General features: G+C 52.8%; 3 protein-coding genes across 7 annotated transcripts in view; 1 reads left to right on the top strand and 2 right to left on the bottom strand.

The window, feature by feature from the left end:
- Nucleotides 1-19,446, bottom strand: part of LOC123761011 (protein amalgam) — a 185,861-nt gene that overhangs the window by 123,942 nt on the left and 42,473 nt on the right. For 4 of the 5 annotated variants that reach the window (XM_069339332.1, XM_069339333.1, XM_069339328.1 and 1 more), the window contains exon 2: nucleotides 10,180-10,368. In XM_069339332.1, the coding sequence (XP_069195433.1) occupies nucleotides 10,180-10,234 (55 nt within the window). In that variant the 5' untranslated portion in view covers nucleotides 10,235-10,368. Of the gene's footprint in view, nucleotides 1-10,179; nucleotides 10,393-19,446 lie in introns of all 5 variants that reach the window. The other variant, XM_069339330.1, reaches the window with a different exon arrangement.
- Nucleotides 10,801-11,979, bottom strand: LOC138373075 (uncharacterized protein C6orf132 homolog). The gene has a single exon (XM_069339101.1). It carries the CDS (start codon nucleotides 11,977-11,979, stop codon nucleotides 10,801-10,803), a length of 1,179 nt encoding a protein of 392 aa, XP_069195202.1.
- LOC138373074 (LWamide neuropeptides-like) lies at nucleotides 18,752-19,405 on the top strand. The gene has a single exon (XM_069339100.1). The coding sequence runs from the start codon at nucleotides 18,752-18,754 to the stop codon at nucleotides 19,403-19,405; it is 654 nt and encodes a 217-aa protein (XP_069195201.1).

Genomic DNA, 19,446 nt, shown 5'->3' with positions numbered 1-19,446 from the left:
TATAATTCCTTTCCTCCACTTATTTTTGGTGGTCAGGTGATCTGCCCAGGCGGATATAAAGGTCTGATCAGCAATCTTATCCTCATTCTACTTTGCTCTGATGAAGGCGAATTAGCCGAAAACGCGTTAAGCATTTTCTATTTTTCATATGTGGTTATTCTGCATATATATATATATATATATATATATATATATATATATATATATATATATATATATATATGTATATTGTTACGGCCCTCTCGGGACGCAACGGGGTTCTTACTCTGATGTAGTTAGAGGAAGATATATATCCGGCCCCAAGCCAGTAGAGGCTATCAAGGGATGCGATCCGTGACGCAAGTAACTAAAAGGGAGTAGGGAAAGAAAGGTAAGAACTTAATATAATATTCACCAACACCAATTAAATATATAAAAGTAAAACGTGCACAAGGGGAGGGTATTAACACTATACAAGGGGATCGTGCACAATCTAGTCTTCTGCTGAAGACTATGGATCCTCGAAGCTAGGTGCTGAGTCCGCGGTGCTTTCTTCGTGGCCTCAAGACGTGTCTTCTGGAACGCCGAGCCTACCCTGGCCACAGGTCAGCCAAAACACAGGTCCACTGGGGGCACCGTCGTGGAGGCCGTCAACCACACGTCCAGCAGGTCTGCTGGCAGGTACTGAGCCACCAAGGCTGGTACGGCCACTCCACGAACGATAAAAGGGGTACGCCCTAGACAGGAGTCTCGTGTGATATCACCAATCACCCTCCTGTCCTCAATACCCCAGTGGATTATCGTCTCCAACCGTCGGTCCCGGGTAAATCCTTCCACTGCCACTCCACTGGCAGGCTTAACACACCACTGTGTTCTTCCGGGGGGACGACGTCACAACAGCTGCAGCAAACTTCACAGTATGGAGACTGGCTGCCTCGGGTAGACTGACTACTCCTTCAACACAGTGGTCCCAGGTCGGCTCTGTAAGCAGACACGTCATTAATAACCGGGACACTAATACACCACACTCACAGGCTCAGATACAAACGCCCGACATATCCACTCCATAGATGGCGCTGTCGTCGGAGCACCACCTCACCAGAGGTCAGGAGCGGCGGTGTTGAGCGCTGAACCAGACTGGAAACTGGTCCTCGAGGCCAGTACACGCTGTCCTCACTAGGTGTCGTCGTTCGTTTGGCGGGGGTTTCGGGAGCTGACCCACAGATGGCGTGTTTGTCACTGCTCCAGGCTCGGACGTTGAATCCGGGTTCGTAACACCTCCCCACCAAAAAGAATTTGGTTTGGGGTTCTATAAAAAGAAACACAAACCAAATTAGTACGACGACACAACTCCAAATGGACACACATGCTTTATAATCTGGGATGTCGAGGCTGTCACGTCTACAGAACTGTACTGAGGAACCCTGGCACAAAGGGAACTTGTAGATAGAAGGCAATGATCTGCCTGATATAATCGTCCACATCTCCACTGCGATGTCAAGCAGGGGCATCATCTCACACCTCTCTAGTACGGATTGGTTTTGACACGATCTGGGGTGACTCGACACTTCTCTATGTCGTGGCACCGATGATGGCTGACCACAGACGGCATTTCTGGTGCCAGTCCGATGGTCCTTCAGGGAGACAGGAACCTGGAATACAGGGGTCTGATAATTCAGAGTGATAGCGACAATGGGCAAGTCAGTACTTACTATACACTCTTCTACTAGGCCCACACCTAGTTCCAACAGGGCTGCTGGCTCACCGAAGATGGCATTCGCTCTGCCCCTGTCAGGTCGACCATCGTTCCGTATAACGCTGTGTTGAGGCTCAGCAGTCACGCGGGGGGTGTCAACCTGTCGGAAACAGTCACTCATATTATCACATATCGTACCTCCTGTATCATCTATTACCTCCCAGGTCCCTTCTTCAACTGCAACACGAGCAGTACAACTCTCCAATCCCTGGGACCTCTTCGCGATGTTCATGGGAGCCATCATTCGTCGGGTCGTCCACCGGTCCTCACTGAGAGCACAAACAAGAACACATACGAAAAACAAACAAAATACCGATAGGAAACATTGGGCCAATTGAGGGATAAGCTTCCTGAACTTGTCATGTCCATAGCCGGCAACATCCACAAGCCTGGCTTGGACCGAAGAGGGCACTAGACCTTTTGAACACACCTCACATACCTCTGACGTCTGGGGAATCTCTGGCTGGCCCACTACACGCTGTAACTTGCCATACCGCAAGTACACCTCAGCCTTCGCTCCAGACTCGTTGGTATCCGTGGGTGTCTGTACACAAGGCCTCTCTTCTAGCTCAGGTACTTCTGCTATCGTAACCTCATGTTCCTTGTCGAGAGAAGAATCAGGAGACACTGCTAGATAGTTCTCAATCTGTAGGCGAGAGGACAAATTAAACATGTTTACATCCGGGTTTGTCCTTACCTGGACATTACCATTGCCTGTTACCTCAGACCGTGCTGTTCCGGTAGGCTCGTCCGCTATCTTGGGATGATTGTTGCTCCAATCGGTCACCAAGTCGTTGGCTAGTACCACGTCAATCCCAGCCACAGGGAGGGTATCGACTACTGCCAACTCAATTGTGCCGCTGAAATAAGGCGAGTCAAGGTGTACTGGCACTAAGGGGGCGATGTACTGCGTCCTAGGAAACCCAACCAGGATAACCTCTGGTCTCCCATCCACACTTACTCCCTCGGGTAACGAGCTCTTCACGATCAGGGACTGGGCTGCTCCACTATCTCTGAGCACTACAACTGATCTACCAGTATGATCACTCGTTACATACCCGGTTGAAGTGTGAGGGGCCAACAAACTTGGTCCTTCCTGCTTCGTCGTAGACTGGTTTCCTGTTGGTGGTGTAACACAACTGATCAACATCACCTCCCTTCGTGCGCTGCCACCTCTTCTGCCTCGGCACCTAGCAGCTATGTGCCCTTTCTGCCCACAAGTCCAGCACACCATATTCCTCCTCGGGCTCCGGTGTTTCGGACTGCTAGGACTTGTTCTTCGGGGGCTACTTGAGGGCGTCTTCTTAGCACTTTGTGGGACGGGTCTTTCTTCTTCTACGTCGTGAGGTCTGTCAAACCGGCGCTGGTAATTCCTCGGGACGTACTTAGCAGACGGCCTATGAGTCAGGATATACTCTTCAGCCATGGTGGCTGCTGCACTCAAGGTCTCCACCTGCTGCTCTTCTAAGTATGTCTTGAGGTCTCCAGACAAACAATCCTTGAAGTCTTCGAGCAGAATCAGCTGTTCGAGGTCTTCCCTGGTCTCCACCTTCCGAGAGGCACACCATTCTTGAAAAAGTCGCTCCTTGATCGTGGCGAACTCTGTGAAAGTGTGCTCTGAGGTCTTCTTCAGGTTTCTGAACTTTTGCCTATACGCCTCAGGTACCAATTGGTACGCCATGAGCACAACTTTCTTCACCTTGTCATAATCGCTGGAGTCGTCAAGGGATAACGTAGAGTAGGCAATTTGGGCCTTCCCAGTCAAGACTGACTGTATCATGATGGCCCAATTCTCCCTTGGCCACTCCAAAGAGGCAGCGACTTTCTCAAAGGCTGCAAAGAATTTTGACACCTCCTTCTCATGGAATTTGGGGACCATTTTGATGTTGCGTACCGGATCGAAGCTACTGGTGTCCGTTGTTTGCCTCCGACCACCGCCTAATCGCAATACTTCTAGTTCATGTTGTCTCTCTCTTTCCTCCCTTTCTCGCTCTCGTTCTTCTCTCTCTCGTTCTCGTTCTTCTCTCTCTCGTCTCTCTTCTCTTTCTCGTTCTTCTCTCTCTCGTTTCTCTTCTCTTTCTCGTTCTTCTCTCTCTCGTTCTCGTTCTTCTCTCTCTCGTTTCTCTTCTCTTTCTCGTTCTTCTCTCTCTCGTTCTCGTTCTTCTCTCTTTCGTCTCTCTTCTCTTTCTCGTTCTTCTCTTTCCCTTTCTCGTTCTTCTCTTTCTCTTTCTCGTTCTAATTCTAAACGTCTCATCTCTAATTCTTTATCTTGTCTCTCTCGTTCCATTTCTAATTTCTTCCATTCTATTTCCCGATTGATCTCTAGGGCACGCATCTTGACTGTTAGGAAGCTGATATTAAGCTCGCCTGCATCACTGTCAACGTCGCTGCCCTTATCTTCCTTTTCCGTGGAAGCTATGTCTGCACTTTCCTTTGTACTAGGAGTCTCGCCTTCCTGTTTCTCTTCTGCCTTCAGGTGCCGGTGTACCTTGGACAAGATCTCCACACGGGAATCACTGGCACGGATCTTGATCTCCAGGTAGGCGCTCACTAGTACAAGCTCTGGTTTGCTCAAATATTTCAATCTGGCAAGACAATCCTCTCTGTTCAGAAAAGCCTGAACCTCGTCCAGATCATCGATGGTAGCTTTGTCTGCCATTGTCACAGATGGAACACTTAGCACTTAACACACTGAGCACTGTTCTACGCCAATATTGTACTTTATCGCACCAAACACTGCACTTGCCAATATTGCACGTAATCACTCCGGGCACCGCACTACCCAATATTGCACTGAGTCCAAGCGAACACTTCGCTCTACAATATTACACTAAATCACTGAGCACCGCACTAGTCAATATTGCACTTAATCGCTTAATCACAGCGAGCACCGCACTGCACAATATCGCACTTAGTCACTCTGAGCACCGCACAGGACGTATAACGTCACAATCGTCACACAGGGGGAATTATATACAGGGATTACGCCACTTCACCACCCCTGTCAAACATACTTAACAAGGGGACGGATCCCGCTGGGGATGCCAATTATGTTACGGCCCTCTCGGGACGCAACGGGGTTCTTACTCTGATGTAGTTAGAGGAAGATATATATCCGGCCCCAAGCCAGTAGAGGCTATCAAGGGATGCGATCCGTGACGCAAGTAACTAAAAGGGAGTAGGGAAAGAAAGGTAAGAACTTAATATAATATAATATTCACCAACACCAATTAAATATATAAAAGTAAAACGTGCACAAGGGGAGGGTATTAACACTATACAAGGGGATCGTGCACAATCTAGTCTTCTGCTGAAGACTATGGATCCTCGAAGCTAGGTGCTGAGTCCGCGGTGCTTTCTTCGTGGCCTCAAGACGTGTCTTCTGGAACGCCGAGCCTACCCTGGCCACAGGTCAGCCAAAACACAGGTCCACTGGGGGCACCGTCGTGGAGGCCGTCAACCACACGTCCAGCAGGTCTGCTGGCAGGTACTGAGCCACCAAGGCTGGTACGGCCACTCCACGAACGATAAAAGGGGTACGCCCTAGACAGGAGTCTCGTGTGATATCACCAATCACCCTCCTGTCCTCAATACCCCAGTGGATTATCGTCTCCAACCGTCGGTCCCGGGTAAATCCTTCCACTGCCACTCCACTGGCAGGCTTAACACACCACTGTGTTCTTCCGGGGGGACGACGTCACAACAGCTGCAGCAAACTTCACAGTATGGAGACTGGCTGCCTCGGGTAGACTGACTACTCCTTCAACACAGTGGTCCCAGGTCGGCTCTGTAAGCAGACACGTCATTAATAACCGGGACACTAATACACCACACTCACAGGCTCAGATACAAACGCCCGACATATCCACTCCATAGATGGCGCTGTCGTCGGAGCACCACCTCACCAGAGGTCAGGAGCGGCGGTGTTGAGCGCTGAACCAGACTGGAAACTGGTCCTCGAGGCCAGTACACGCTGTCCTCACTAGGTGTCGTCGTTCGTTTGGCGGGGGTTTCGGGAGCTGACCCACAGATGGCGTGTTTGTCACTGCTCCAGGCTCGGACGTTGAATCCGGGTTCGTAACATATATATATATGTATATATATATATATATATATATATATATATATATATATATATATATATATATATATATATATATATATATATATATATATATATATGACGACATTCACGGTAGGAACATATATATTAGACTGTATTCCATAATTAAAATGCACATATTAGACAATATCCATTCTCAAAATACATGTATTTTTGTAAGAACACATACACGACAGTATTTAATGTTAAAAACACACAAATAAGACGGTATTCGATGTTAACCCTGCAATGTTAACACAATTCGCAGTTCTTGTGTTAACATTAACAACGTAATCCTGTATATTTCATCAAGTTCGCCTGACTTTAACCTCTGCAGCGCGTTAACGCCTTTATCCTCGTTGACCACGCACTCCGTAATTATAAATTCCGGAGGAGGAACTCAATCTGTCTCATTAGCGAATGGTTCGTCACTCTTATCCCGGACACAATTTCCTCTCCGTAACTTTATCCTCATTAACGTTAGCCTCTCCCGCCGTCGGATAAGCGAATTCGTTAGCGAGAACTGTCGATAGAGCGGCCGCGGGATCCATCTTCAGTCCTCCGTAGTTCTTTATTGCCTTTCATGGTTCGTTAGAGCCATTCCTCGTTCGTTGTAACCATCCCTTTTTAGTTATAGCTTTCCCTGGCTCATCACCATCCTCCCTAGTGCATCACCATCCTCCCTGGTGCATCACCATCCTCCCTGGTGCATCACCATCCTCCCTGGTCCATCACCATCCTCCCTGGCTCATCACCATCCTCCCTGGTGCATCACCATCCTCCCTGGTGCATCACCATCCTCCCTGGTGCATCACCATCCTCCCTGGCTCATCACCATCCTCCCTGGTGCATCACCATCCTCCTTGGTCCATCACCATCCTCCCTGGTTCATCACCATCCTCCCTGGCTCATCACCATCCTCCCTGGCTCATCACCATCCTCACTGGTGCATCACCATCCTCCCTGGTCCATCACCATCCTCCCTGGTTCATCACCATCCTCCCTGGTTCATCACCATCCTCCCTGTTTCATCACCATCCTCCCTGGTGCATCACCATCCTCCCTGGTTCATCACCATCCTCCCTGGTCCATCACCATCCTCCTTGGTTCATCACCATCCTCTCTGGTTCATCACCATCCTCCCTGGTTCATCACCATCCTCTCTGGCTCATCACCATCCTCCCTGGTGCATCACCATCCTCCCTGGTTCATCACCATCCTCCCTGGTCCATCACCATCCTCCCTGGCTCATCACCATCCTCCCTGGCTCATCACCATCCTCCCTGGCTCATCACCATCCTCCCTGGCTCATCACCATCCTCCCTGGTTCATCACCATCCTCCCTGGTTCATCACCATCCCCTCTGGTTCATCACCATCCTCCCTGGTTCATCACCATCCTCCCTGGCTCATCACCATCCTCCCTGGTTCATCACTATCCTCCCTGGTTCATCACCATCCTCCCTGGCTCATCACCATCCTCCCTGGTTCATCACCATCCTCCCTGGCTCATCACCATCCTCCCTGGCTCATCACCATCCTCCCTGGTGCATCACCATCCTCCCTGGTTCATCACCATCCTCCCTGGTTCATCACCATCCTCCCTGGTGCATCACCATCCTCCCTGGTTCATCACCATCCTCCCTGGTTCATCACCATCCTCCCTGGTTCATCACCATCCTCCCTGGCTCATCACCATCCTCCCTGGCTCATCACCATCCTCCCTGGTTCATCACCATCCTCCCTAGTTCATCACCATCCTCTCTGGTTCATCACCATCCTCCCTGGTTCATCACCATCCTCCCTGGCTCATCACCATCCTCCCTGGTGCATCACCATCCTCCCTGGTTCATCACCATCCTCTCTGGTTCATCACCATCCTCCCTGGTTCATCACCATCCTCCCTGGTTCATCACCATCCTTCCTGGTTCATCACCATCCTCTCTGGTTCATCACCATCCTCCCTGATTCATCACCATACTCCCTGGTTCATCACCATCCTCTCTGGTTCATCACCATCCTCCCTGGTTCATCACCATCCTCCCTGGTTCATCACCATCCCCTCTGGTTCATCACCATCCTCCCTGGTTCATCACCATCCTCCCTGGCTCATCACCATCCTCCCTGGTTCATCACTATCCTCCCTGGTTCATCACCATCCTCCCTGGCTCATCACCATCCTCCCTGGTTCATCACCATCCTCCCTGGCTCATCACCATCCTCCCTGGCTCATCACCATCCTCCCTGGTGCATCACCATCCTCCCTGGTTCATCACCATCCTCCCTGGTTCATCACCATCCTCCCTGGTGCATCACCATCCTCCCTGGTTCATCACCATCCTCCCCTGGTTCATCACCATCCTCCCTGGTTCATCACCATCCTCCCTGGCTCATCACCATCCTCCCTGGCTCATCACCATCCTCCCTGGTTCATCACCATCCTCCCTAGTTCATCACCATCCTCTCTGGTTCATCACCATCCTCCCTGGTTCATCACCATCCTCCCTGGCTCATCACCATCCTCCCTGGTGCATCACCATCCTCCCTGGTTCATCACCATCCTCTCTGGTTCATCACCATCCTCCCTGGTTCATCACCCTCCTCCCTGGTTCATCACCATCCTTCCTGGTTCATCACCATCCTCTCTGGTTCATCACCATCCTCCCTGGTTCATCACCATCCTCCCTGGTTCATCACCATCCTCTCTGGTTCATCACCATCCTCCCTGGTTCATCACCATCCTCCCTGGCTCATCACCATCCTCCCTGGCTCATCACCATCCTCCCTGGTTCATCACCATCCTCCCTGGTTCATCACCATCCTCCCTGGTTCATCACCATCCTCCCTGGTGCATCACCATCCTCCCTGGTTCATCACCATCCTCCCTGGTTCATCACCATCCTCCCTGGTTCATCACCATCCTCCCTGGTGCATCACCATCCTCCCTGGTTCATCACCATCCTCCCTGGTTCATCACCATCCTCCCTGGTGCATCACCATCCTCCCTGGTTCATCACCATCCTCCCTGGTTCATCACCATCCTCCCTGGTGCATCACCATCCTCCCTGGTTCATCACCATCCTCCCTGGTTCATCACCATCCTCCCTGGTGCATCACCATCCTCCCTGGTGCATCACCATCCTCCCTGGTTCATCACCATCCTCCCTGGCTCATCACCATCCTCCCTGGTGCATCACCATCCTCCCTGGCTCATCACCATCCTCCCTGGCTCATCACCACTCAGCAGGACGGACGGAGGCCGGGGCCCAGCCACATGCAGGCTTGGGGGAGCTCGCAGGACACATCTACATATCACATTCTCGAGATTTGATTTATTTATACGTGGACGCCCAAGCTTCCACCAGATGAGGTGTTTACACGTGTTCTGCTCATTCCTCAACAATTTATTTTCGGAAATGTTGCAGGAAATAATATCTCTTATAAAAGAAAATGACTATGTTGGTGTGTGTCTGTGGATGGAGGCCAGATACTCGCTGTTAGCTTTACCTTCAGCCCAAACTTACCTCTAGCCTTACCGTAGGCGAATTGGGGTCGAGCTAATTGCTCAAATTTGAGAAAAGTCGGCACCCATTGCGACTCCCATGATGTTTGAAAATGTGTATTTTTGTGACTAGCGTTTTTTTTTCTCAGTATAATATTATGGTAGATTTGCATTCTAGGGATGCAGGCACTTTAATGATGTAAGTTTCTTTGTCCGCCCAGGCACTAGCTGGTGATCTCCAACACCAAGTAGGGCAGGGCAGTGAGCAACCTCCTTGCTCACTGCCCTTGAAAATATTAGAGGGGCTGGTCCCTAACCTGCACACAGAAATAACACCACATGAGACCAGGAGGCATGGCAGGATGTGCAGAATACCCCCGTTGAAGAGCAGAGGTGCAACAGGTACTCTGAGAGAGAACTCTATCAACATCAGAGGCCCGAGACTGTTCAACACGCTTCCACTACACATAAGGGGCATAACTGGCCGACCCCTCACAGTGTTCAAGAGAGAACTCGATAAGCACCTCCAAAGGATTAATGATCAACCAAGCTGTGATTCATGCGTCAGACTGCGAGCAGCAGCTTCCAACAGCCTGGTTGACCAGTCCAGCAACAGGCAGGTCTGGTCGAGAACCGGGCCGCAGGAACGCTAAGCCCCGAAATCATCGCAAGGTGACCTCCTGACTGTCCTGAGAGGCAGTAAGGATGCACAAAGACCTCAATGCAATAAAACCTGAAATTTTTAGATTCCGTAAAAATTTTAATTTTATGTGAATAAAGTCAATGTTAATTTGTCAATGTTAACTGTTGTCAATAAAGAAGTTAAGCATAAGGAGCTAACCTTGTGGTGGGAGGAGCAGCAGGCAGCAGAAGGTGAAGGCCAGCGGTGTCTCCATCTTCAGGTCGCCTCCCTCAGGACACCACCGTCGTGGCTTGCGGCTATAACTTCCCTTCCTGAAGAACTGGCTCTCCTCGCGCTCCTGGGTGAGTCTCTACGCTCACGGCTTCACAGTTCCAGCTACTGTTTCATCTGGTATCGATAATGTTAATCACACTTTAAAAATTAAGGAACTTTCAGTTTTTCGTCGATATAATATGTTAGTTTACTACACCAAGGACTATTGAACACTATTTAGTCTGCTCTGGGAGCCATACACACTCCACAGCCTGCATGAAGGCCTGCCAGGTCAGGAGTCATGTAAGAATATGTGCATTCGTGTAAGGTTATCATCAGGTTGTATCTGTATTTGTATGCATTATTTTAGTCTAACAAGATGATGCCTGGCAGTGCTGTAGGTTACATGACCCAGCGTAACCCATGGGAGGAAACCTACAACGGGAGACAGAGACTACCCACGACTGGGCAACAGCACATCTGCCTGTTTGACGTTATTGTATGTGGGTGGGTTCCCCGGAGTGTACCTGGGTGTGACCAGGTCCCCCGGAGTGTACCTGGGTGTGACTAGGTCCCCGGAATGTACCTGGGTGTGACCAGGTCCCCCGGAGTGTACCTGGGTGTGACTAGGTCCCCTGGAGTGTACCTGGGTGCGATCAGGTCCCCAGGAGTGTACCTGGATGTGACCAGGTCCCCCGGAGTGTACCTGGGTGTGACCAGGTCCCCAGGAGTATACCTGGGTGTGACCTGGTCCCCAGGAATGTACCTGGGTGTGACCAGGTCCCCCGGAGTGTACCTGGGTGTGACCAGGTCCCCCGGAGTGTACCTGGGTGTGACCAGGTCCCCCGGAGTGTACCTGGGTGTGCCCAGGTCCCCCGGAGTGTACCTGGGTGTGACCAGGTCTCCGGAGTGTACCTGGGTGTGCCCAGGTCCCCCGGAGTGTACCTGGGTGTGACTAGGTCCCCGGAAGTACCTGGGTGTGACCAGGTCCCCTGGAGTGTACCTGGGTGTGACCAGGTCCCCAGGAGTGTACCTGGATGTGACCAGGTCCCCCGGAGTGTACCTGGGTGTGACCAGGTCCCCAGGAATATACCTGGGTGTGACCTGGTCCCCAGGAATGTACCTGGGTGTGACCAGGTCCCCCGGAGTGTACCTGGGTGTGACCAGGTCCCTCGGAGTGTACCTGGGTGTGACCAGGTCCCCCGGAGTGTACCTGGGTGTGCCCAGGTCCCCCGGAGTGTACCTGGGTGTGACCAGGTCCCCCGGAGTGTACCTGGGTGTGACCAGGTCCCCCGGAGTGTACCTGGGTGTGACCAGGTCCCCCGGAGTGTACCTGGGTGTGCCCAGGTCCCCTGGAGTGTACCTGGGTGTGCCCAGGTCCCCCGGAGTGTACCTGGATGTGACCAGGTCCCCCGGAGTGTACCTGGATGTGACCAGGTCCCCCGGAGTGTACCTGGGTGTGACCAGGTCCCCCGGAGTGTACCTGGATGTGACCAGGTCCCCCGGAGTGTACCTGGATGTGACCAGGTCCCCCGGAGTGTACCTGGATGTGACCAGGTCCCCCGGAGTGTACCTGGGTGTGACCAGGTCCCCCGGAGTGTACCTGGATGTGACCAGGTCCCCCGGAGTGTACCTGGATGTGACCAGGTCCCCCGGAGTGTACCTGGATGTGACCAGGTCCCCCGGAGTGTACCTGGATGTGACCAGGTCCCCCGGAGTGTACCTTGGGTCACTGCCTGCGATCATCGACCTCCCTCACATTAGGCAATAATAGTATTTATAAGAGAGAGACAGAGATAGACATACAGAGGCCGAGACAGTCACAGATAGACAGAGATCGATAAATCTATGGATTGATCGTGGTATAGATAGATAGTCGATTAGACGGATGGAAAATGGATAGACCGATAGTTGGTAGATAGACTGATATTTTGATAGGTGTATATATATGTGTGTGTGTATATATATATATATATATATATATATATATATATATATATATATATATATATATATATATATATATATATATATATGTCGTACCTAGTAGCCAGAACGTCGTACTGTCGTACTCGGCCTGGTATGCATGGCCCGATTTGCCTAATAAGCCAAGTTTTCCTGAATTAATATATTTTCTCTAATTTTTTTGTTATGAAATGATAAAGCTTCCCATTTCATTATGTATGAGGTCAATTTTTTTTTATTGGAGTTAAAATTAACGTAGATATTTGACCGAACCTAACCGACCCTACCTAACCTAAGCTAACCTATCTTTATAGGTTAGGTTAGGTTAGGTAGCCGAAAAAGTTAGGTTAGGTTAGGTAAGGTAGTCGAAAAACAATTATTTCATGAAAACTTGCCTTATTAGGCAAATCGGGCCTTGCGTAGTAGGCTGACAAGTGCGTTCTGGCTACTAGGTACGACATATATATATATATATATATATATATATATATATATATATATATATATATATATATATAGACATATATATATATATATATATATATGTCGTACCTAGTAGCCAGAACTCACTTCTCAGCCTACTATTCAAGGCCCGATTTGCCTAATAAGCCAAGTTTTCCTGAATTAATATATTTACTATAATTTTTTTCTTATGAAATGATAAAGCAACCCTTTTCTCTATGTATGAGGCCAATTTTTTTTTATTGGAGTTAAAATTAACGTAGATATATGACCGAACCTAACCAACCCTACCTAACCTAACCTAACCTATATTTATAGGTAAGGTTAGGTTAGGTAGCCAAAAAAGCTAGGTTAGGTTAGGTTAGGTAGGTTAGGTAGACGAAAAAACATTAATTCATGAAAACTTGGCTTATTAGGCAAATCGGGCCTTGAATAGTAGGCTGAGAAGTGCGTTCTGGCTATTAGGTACGACATATATATATATATATATATATATATATATATATATATATATATATATATATATATATATATATATATATATATATATATATATATATATATATATATATATATATATATATATGAATCTCAGTCAGTCAATGAATAAAGTTTTTCATTGATCGCTTTGAAATTCTGACACACCTTTGCATTCGAATACGTACTTGTTTTTATATACGTACTATATAGATGTGACATCTATGATAGGTTTTTACCTGTGACAGGTAAAAACATGCTTTTTTAAAAACTTTTTTTTTCGTATGAGGTAATGGTGGGAAGCATAAGGAGATGGGAGAGTAGGGAGCATGAGGAGATGGGGGAGTGGGGAGCATGAGAAGATGGGGGAGTGGGGAGCATGAGGAGATGGGGGAGTGGGGAGCATGAGAAGATGGGGGAGTGGGGAGCATGAGGAGATGGGGAGTGGGGAGCATGAGAAGATGGGGGAGTGGGGAGCATGAGGAGATGGGGAGTGGGGAGCATGAAGAGATGGGGGAGTGGGAAGCATGAGGAGATGGGGGAGTGGGGAGCATGAGGAGATGGGGGAGTGGGGAGCATGAGGAGATGGGGGAGTGGGGAGCATGAGGAGATGGGGGAGTGGGGAGCATGAGAAGATGGGGGAGTGGGGAGCATAAGGAGATGGGGAGTGGGGAGCATGAAGACATGGGGGAGTGGGAAGCATGAGGAGATGGGGGAGTGGGGAGCATGAGGAGATGGGGGAGTGGGGAGCATGAGGAGATGGGGGAGTGGGGAGCATGAGGAGATGGGGGAGTGGGGAGCATGAGAAGATGGGGAGTGGGGAGCATGAGGAGATGGGGAGTGGGGAGCATGAGGAGATAGGGAGTGGGGAGCATGAAGAGATGGGGGAGTGGGGAACATGAGGAGATGGGGGAGTGGGGAGCATAAGAAGATGGGGGAGTGGGGAGCATGAGGAGATGGGGGAGTGGGGAGCATGAGAAGATGGGGGAGTGGGGAGCATGAGGAGATGGGGGAGTGGGGAGAATGAGGAGATGGGGGAGTGGGGAGCATGAGGAGATGGGGGAGTGGGGAGCATGAGGAGATGGGAGAGTGGGGAGCATGAGGAGATGGGGGAGTGGGAAGCATGAGGAGATGGGGAGTGGGGAGCATGAAGAGATGGGGGAGTGGGGAGCATGAGGAGATGGGGGAGTGGGGAGCATGAGGAGATGGGGGAGTGGGGAGCATGAGGAGATGGGGGAGTGGGGAGCATGAGGAGATGGGGGAGTGGGGAGCATGAGGAGATGGGGGAGTGGGGAGCATGAGAAGATGGGGGAGTGGGGAGCATGAGGAGATGGGAGAGTGGGGAGCATGAGAAGATGGGGGAGTGGGGAGCATGAGAAGATGGGGGAGTGGGGAGCATGAGGAGATGGGAGAGTGGGGAGCATGAGAAGATGGGGGAGTGGGGAGCATGAGAAGATGGGGGAGTGGGGAGCATGAGGAGATGGGGAGTGGGGAGCATGAGGGGATGGGGGAGTGGGGAGCGTGAGAATATGGGGGAGTCGGGAGCATGAGGAGATGGGGGAGTGGGGAGCATGAGGAGATGGGGGAGTGGGGAGCATGAGGGGATGGGGGAGTGGGGAGCATGAGAAGATGGGGAGTGGGGAGCATGAGGAGATGGGGGAGTGGGGAGCATGAGGAGATGGGGGAGTGGGGAGCATGAGGGGATAGGGGAGAGGGGAGCATGAGAAGATGTGGGAGTGGGGAGCATGAGGAGATGGGGGAGTAGGGAGCATGAGAAGATGGGAGTGGGGAGCATGCGGAGATGGGGGAGTGGGGAGCATGAGGAGATGGGGGAGTGGGGAGCATGAGGAGATGGGAGAGTGGGAAGCATAAGGAGATGGGGGAGTGGGGAGCATGAGGAGATGGGAGAGTGGGGAGCATGAGGAGATGGGGGAGTGGTGAGCATGAGGAGATGGGGGAGTGGGGAGCATGAGGAGATGGGAAAGTGGGAAGCATAAGGAGATGGGGGAGTGGGGAGCATGAGGAGATGGGAGAGTGGGGAGCATGAGAAGATGGGGGAGTGGGGAGCATGAGGAGATGGGAGAGTGGGGAGCATGAGAAGATGGGGAGTGGGGAGCATGAGAAGATGGGGGAGTGGGGAGCATGAGGAGATGGGGGAGTGGGGAGCATGAGGAGATGGGGGAGTGGGGAGCATTAGGGGATGGGGGAGTGGGGAGCATGAGAAGATGTGGGAGTGGGGAGCATTAGGAGATGGGGAGTAGGGAGCATGAGGAGATGGGAGAGTGGGAAGCATAAGGAGATGGGGGAGTGGGGAGCATGAGGAGATGGGAGAGTGGGGAGCATGAGAAGATGGGGGAGTGGGGAGCATGAGGAGATGGGAGAGTGGGAAGCATGAGGAGATGGGGGAGTGGGGAGCATGAGGAGATGGAGGAGTGGGGAGCATGAGGAGATGGGAGAGTGGGAAGCATGAGGAGATGGGGGAGTGGGGAGCATGAGGAGATGGAGGAGTGGGGAGCATGAGGAGATGGGAGAGTGGGAAGCATAAGGAGATGGGGGAGTGGGGAGCATGAGGAGATGGGAGAGTGGGGAGCATGAGAAGATGGGGGAGTGGGGAGCATGAGGAGATGGGAGAGTGGGAAGCATGAGGAGATGGGGGAGTGGGGAGCATGAGGAGATGGGAGAGTGGGGAGCATGAGAAGATGGGGGAGTGGGGAGCATGAGGAGATGGGAGAGTGGGGAGCATGAGGAGATGGGAGAGTGGGGAGCATGAGAAGATGGGGGAGTGGGGAGCATGAGGAGATGGGAGAGTGGGGAGCATGAGGAGATGGGGGAGTGGGGAGCATGAGGAGATGGGGGAGTGGGAAGCATGAGAAGATGGGGGAGTGGGGAGCATGAGGAGATGGGGGAGTGGGGAGCATGAAGGGATGGGGGAGTGGGGAGCATGAGAAGATGGGGGAGTGGGGAGCATGAGGAGATGGGAGAGTGGGGAGCATGAGAAGATGGGGGAGTGGGGAGCATGAGAAGATGGGGGAGTGGGGAGCATGAGGAGATGGGAGAGTGGGGAGCATGAGAAGATGGGGGAGTGGGGAGCATGAGAAAATGGGGGAGTGGGGAGCATGAGGAGATGGAGGAGTGGGGAGCATGAGAAGATGGGGGAGTGGGGAGCATGAGAAGATGGGGGAGTGGCAAGCATGAGGAGATGGGGGAGTGGGGAGCATGAGGAGATGGGGGAGTGGGGAGCATGAGGAAATGGGGGAGTGGGGAGCATGAGAAGATGTGGGAGTGGGGAGCATGAGGAGATGGGGGAGTAGGGAGCATGAGGAGATGGGAGAGTGGGGAGCATGAGGAGATGGGGGAGTGGGGAGCATGAGGAGATGGGGGAGTGGGGAGCATGAGGAGATGGGGGAGTGGGGAGCATGAGGAGATGGGGGAGTAGGGAGCATGAGGAGATGGGAAAGTGGGAAGCATAAGGAGATGGGGGAGTGGGGAGCATGAGGAGATGGAAGAGTGGGGAGCATGAGGAGATGGGGGAGTGGGGAGCATGAGGAGATGGGGGAGTGGGGAGCATGAGGAGATGGGAGAGTGGGAAGCATAAGGAGATGGGGGAGTGGGGAGCATGAGGAGATGGGAGAGTGGGGAGCATGAGAAGATGGGGGAGTGGGGAGCATGAGGAGATGGGAGAGTGGGAAGCATGAGGAGATGGGGGAGTGGGGAGCATGAGGAGATGGGAGAGTGGGGAGCATGAGAAGATGGGGGAGTGGGGAGCATGAGGAGATGGGAGAGTGGGGAGCATGAGGAGATGGGAGAGTGGGGAGCATGAGAAGATGGGGGAGTGGGGAGCATGAGGAGATGGGAGAGTGGGGAGCATGAGGAGATGGGGGAGTGGGGAGCATGAGGAGATGGGGGAGTGGGAAGCATGAGAAGATGGGGGAGTGGGGAGCATGAGGAGATGGGGGAGTGGGGAGCATGAAGGGATGGGGGAGTGGGGAGCATGAGAAGATGGGGGAGTGGGGAGCATGAGGAGATGGGAGAGTGGGGAGCATGAGAAGATGGGGGAGTGGGGAGCATGAGAAGATGGGGGAGTGGGGAGCATGAGGAGATGGGAGAGTGGGGAGCATGAGAAGATGGGGGAGTGGGGAGCATGAGAAAATGGGGGAGTGGGGAGCATGAGGAGATGGAGGAGTGGGGAGCATGAGAAGATGGGGGAGTGGGGAGCATGAGAAGATGGGGGAGTGGCAAGCATGAGGAGATGGGGGAGTGGGGAGCATGAGGAGATGGGGGAGTGGGGAGCATGAGGAAATGGGGGAGTGGGGAGCATGAGAAGATGTGGGAGTGGGGAGCATGAGGAGATGGGGGAGTAGGGAGCATAAGGAGATGGGAGAGTGGGGAGCATGAGGAGATGGGGGAGTGGGGAGCATGAGGAGATGGGGGAGTGGGGAGCATGAGGAGATGGGGGAGTGGGGAGCATGAGGAGATGGGGGAGTAGGGAGCATGAGGAGATGGGAAAGTGGGAAGCATAAGGAGATAGGGGAGTGGGGAGCATGAGGAGATGGAAGAGTGGGGAGCATGAGAAGATGGGGGAGTGGGGAGCATGAGGAGATGGGAGAGTGGGGAGCATGAGAAGATGGGGAGTGGGGAGCATGAGAAGATGGGGGAGTGGGGAGCATGAGGAGATGGGGGAGTGGGGAGCATGAGGAGATGGGGGAGTGGGGAGCATGAGGGGATGGGGGAGTGGGGAGCATGAGAAGATGTGGGAGTGGTGAGCATAAGGAGATGGGGGAGTAGGGAGCATGAGGAGATGGGAGAGTGGGGAGCATGAGGAGATGGGGGAGTGGGGAGCATGAGGAGATGGGGGAGTGGGGAGCATGAGGAGATGGGAGAGTGGGAAGCATAAGGAGATGGGGGATTGGGGAGCATGAGGAGATGGGAGAGTGGGGATCATGAGAAGATGGGGGAGTGGAGAGCATGAGGAGATGGGAGAGTGGGAAGCATGACGAGATGGGGGAGTGGGGAGCATGAGGAGATGGGGGAGTGGGGAGCATGAGGAGATGGGGGAGTGGGAAGCATGAAAAGATGGGGGAGTGGGGAGCATGAGGAGATGGGGGAGTGGGAAGCATGAGAAGATGGGGGAGTGGGGAGCATGAGGAGATGGGGGAGTGGGGAGCATGAGGAGATGGGGGAGTGGGGAGCATGAGGAGATGGGGGAGTGGGGAGCATGAGGAGATGGGGGAGTGGGAAGCATGAAAAGATGGGGGAGTGGGGAGCATGAGGAGATGGGGGAGTGGGAAGCATGAGAAGATGGGGGAGTGGGGAGCATGAGGAGATGGGGGAGTGGGGAGCATGAGGAGATGGGGGAGTGGGGAGCATGAGGAGATGGGGGAGTGGGGAGCATGAGGAGATGGGGGAGTGGGGAGCATGAGAAGATGGGGAGTGGGGAGCATGAGGAGATGGGGAGTGGGGAGCATGAGGAGATAGGGAGTGGGGAGCATGAAGAGTGTACCTGGGTGTGACCAGGTCCCCAGGAGTGTACCTGGATGTGACCAGGTCCCCCGGAGTGTACCTGGGTGTGACCAGGTCCCCAGGAATATACCTGGGTGTGACCTGGTCCCCAGGAATGTACCTGGGTGTGACCAGGTCCCCCGGAGTGTACCTGGGTGTGACCAGGTCCCTCGGAGTGTACCTGGGTGTGACCAGGTCCCCCGGAGTGTACCTGGGTGTGCCCAGGTCCCCCGGAGTGTACCTGGGTGTGACCAGGTCCCCCGGAGTGTACCTGGGTGTGACCAGGTCCCCCGGAGTGTACCTGGGTGTGACCAGGTCCCCCGGAGTGTACCTGGGTGTGCCCAGGTCCCCCGGAGTGTACCTGGGTGTGCCCAGGTCCCCCGGAGTGTACCTGGATGTGACCAGGTCCCCCGGAGTGTACCTGGATGTGACCAGGTCCCCCGGAGTGTACCTGGGTGTGACCAGGTCCCCCGGAGTGTACCTGGATGTGACCAGGTCCCCCGGAGTGTACCTGGATGTGACCAGGTCCCCCGGAGTGTACCTGGATGTGACCAGGTCCCCCGGAGTGTACCTGGGTGTGACCAGGTCCCCCGGAGTGTACCTGGATGTGACCAGGTCCCCCGGAGTGTACCTGGATGTGACCAGGTCCCCCGGAGTGTACCTGGATGTGACCAGGTCCCCCGGAGTGTACCTGGATGTGACCAGGTCCCCCGGAGTGTACCTTGGGTCACTGCCTGCGATCATCGACCTCCCTCACATTAGGCAATAATAGTATTTATAAGAGAGAGACAGAGATAGACATACAGAGGC

Source organism: Procambarus clarkii, chromosome 41, assembly GCF_040958095.1.
Source record: "Procambarus clarkii isolate CNS0578487 chromosome 41, FALCON_Pclarkii_2.0, whole genome shotgun sequence".
Classification (NCBI taxonomy): Eukaryota; Metazoa; Arthropoda; class Malacostraca; order Decapoda; family Cambaridae; genus Procambarus; species Procambarus clarkii.
This window is presented reverse-complemented; position numbering and strand designations above follow the sequence as displayed.

Coding starts and splice junctions, on each gene's coding strand:
- LOC138373075 (XM_069339101.1), bottom strand. CDS start 11,979: ATGATCGCAGGCAGTGACCCAAGGTACACTCCGGGGGACCTGGTCACA.
- LOC138373074 (XM_069339100.1), top strand. CDS start 18,752: ATGTACCTGGGTGTGACCAGGTCCCCCGGAGTGTACCTGGGTGTGACC.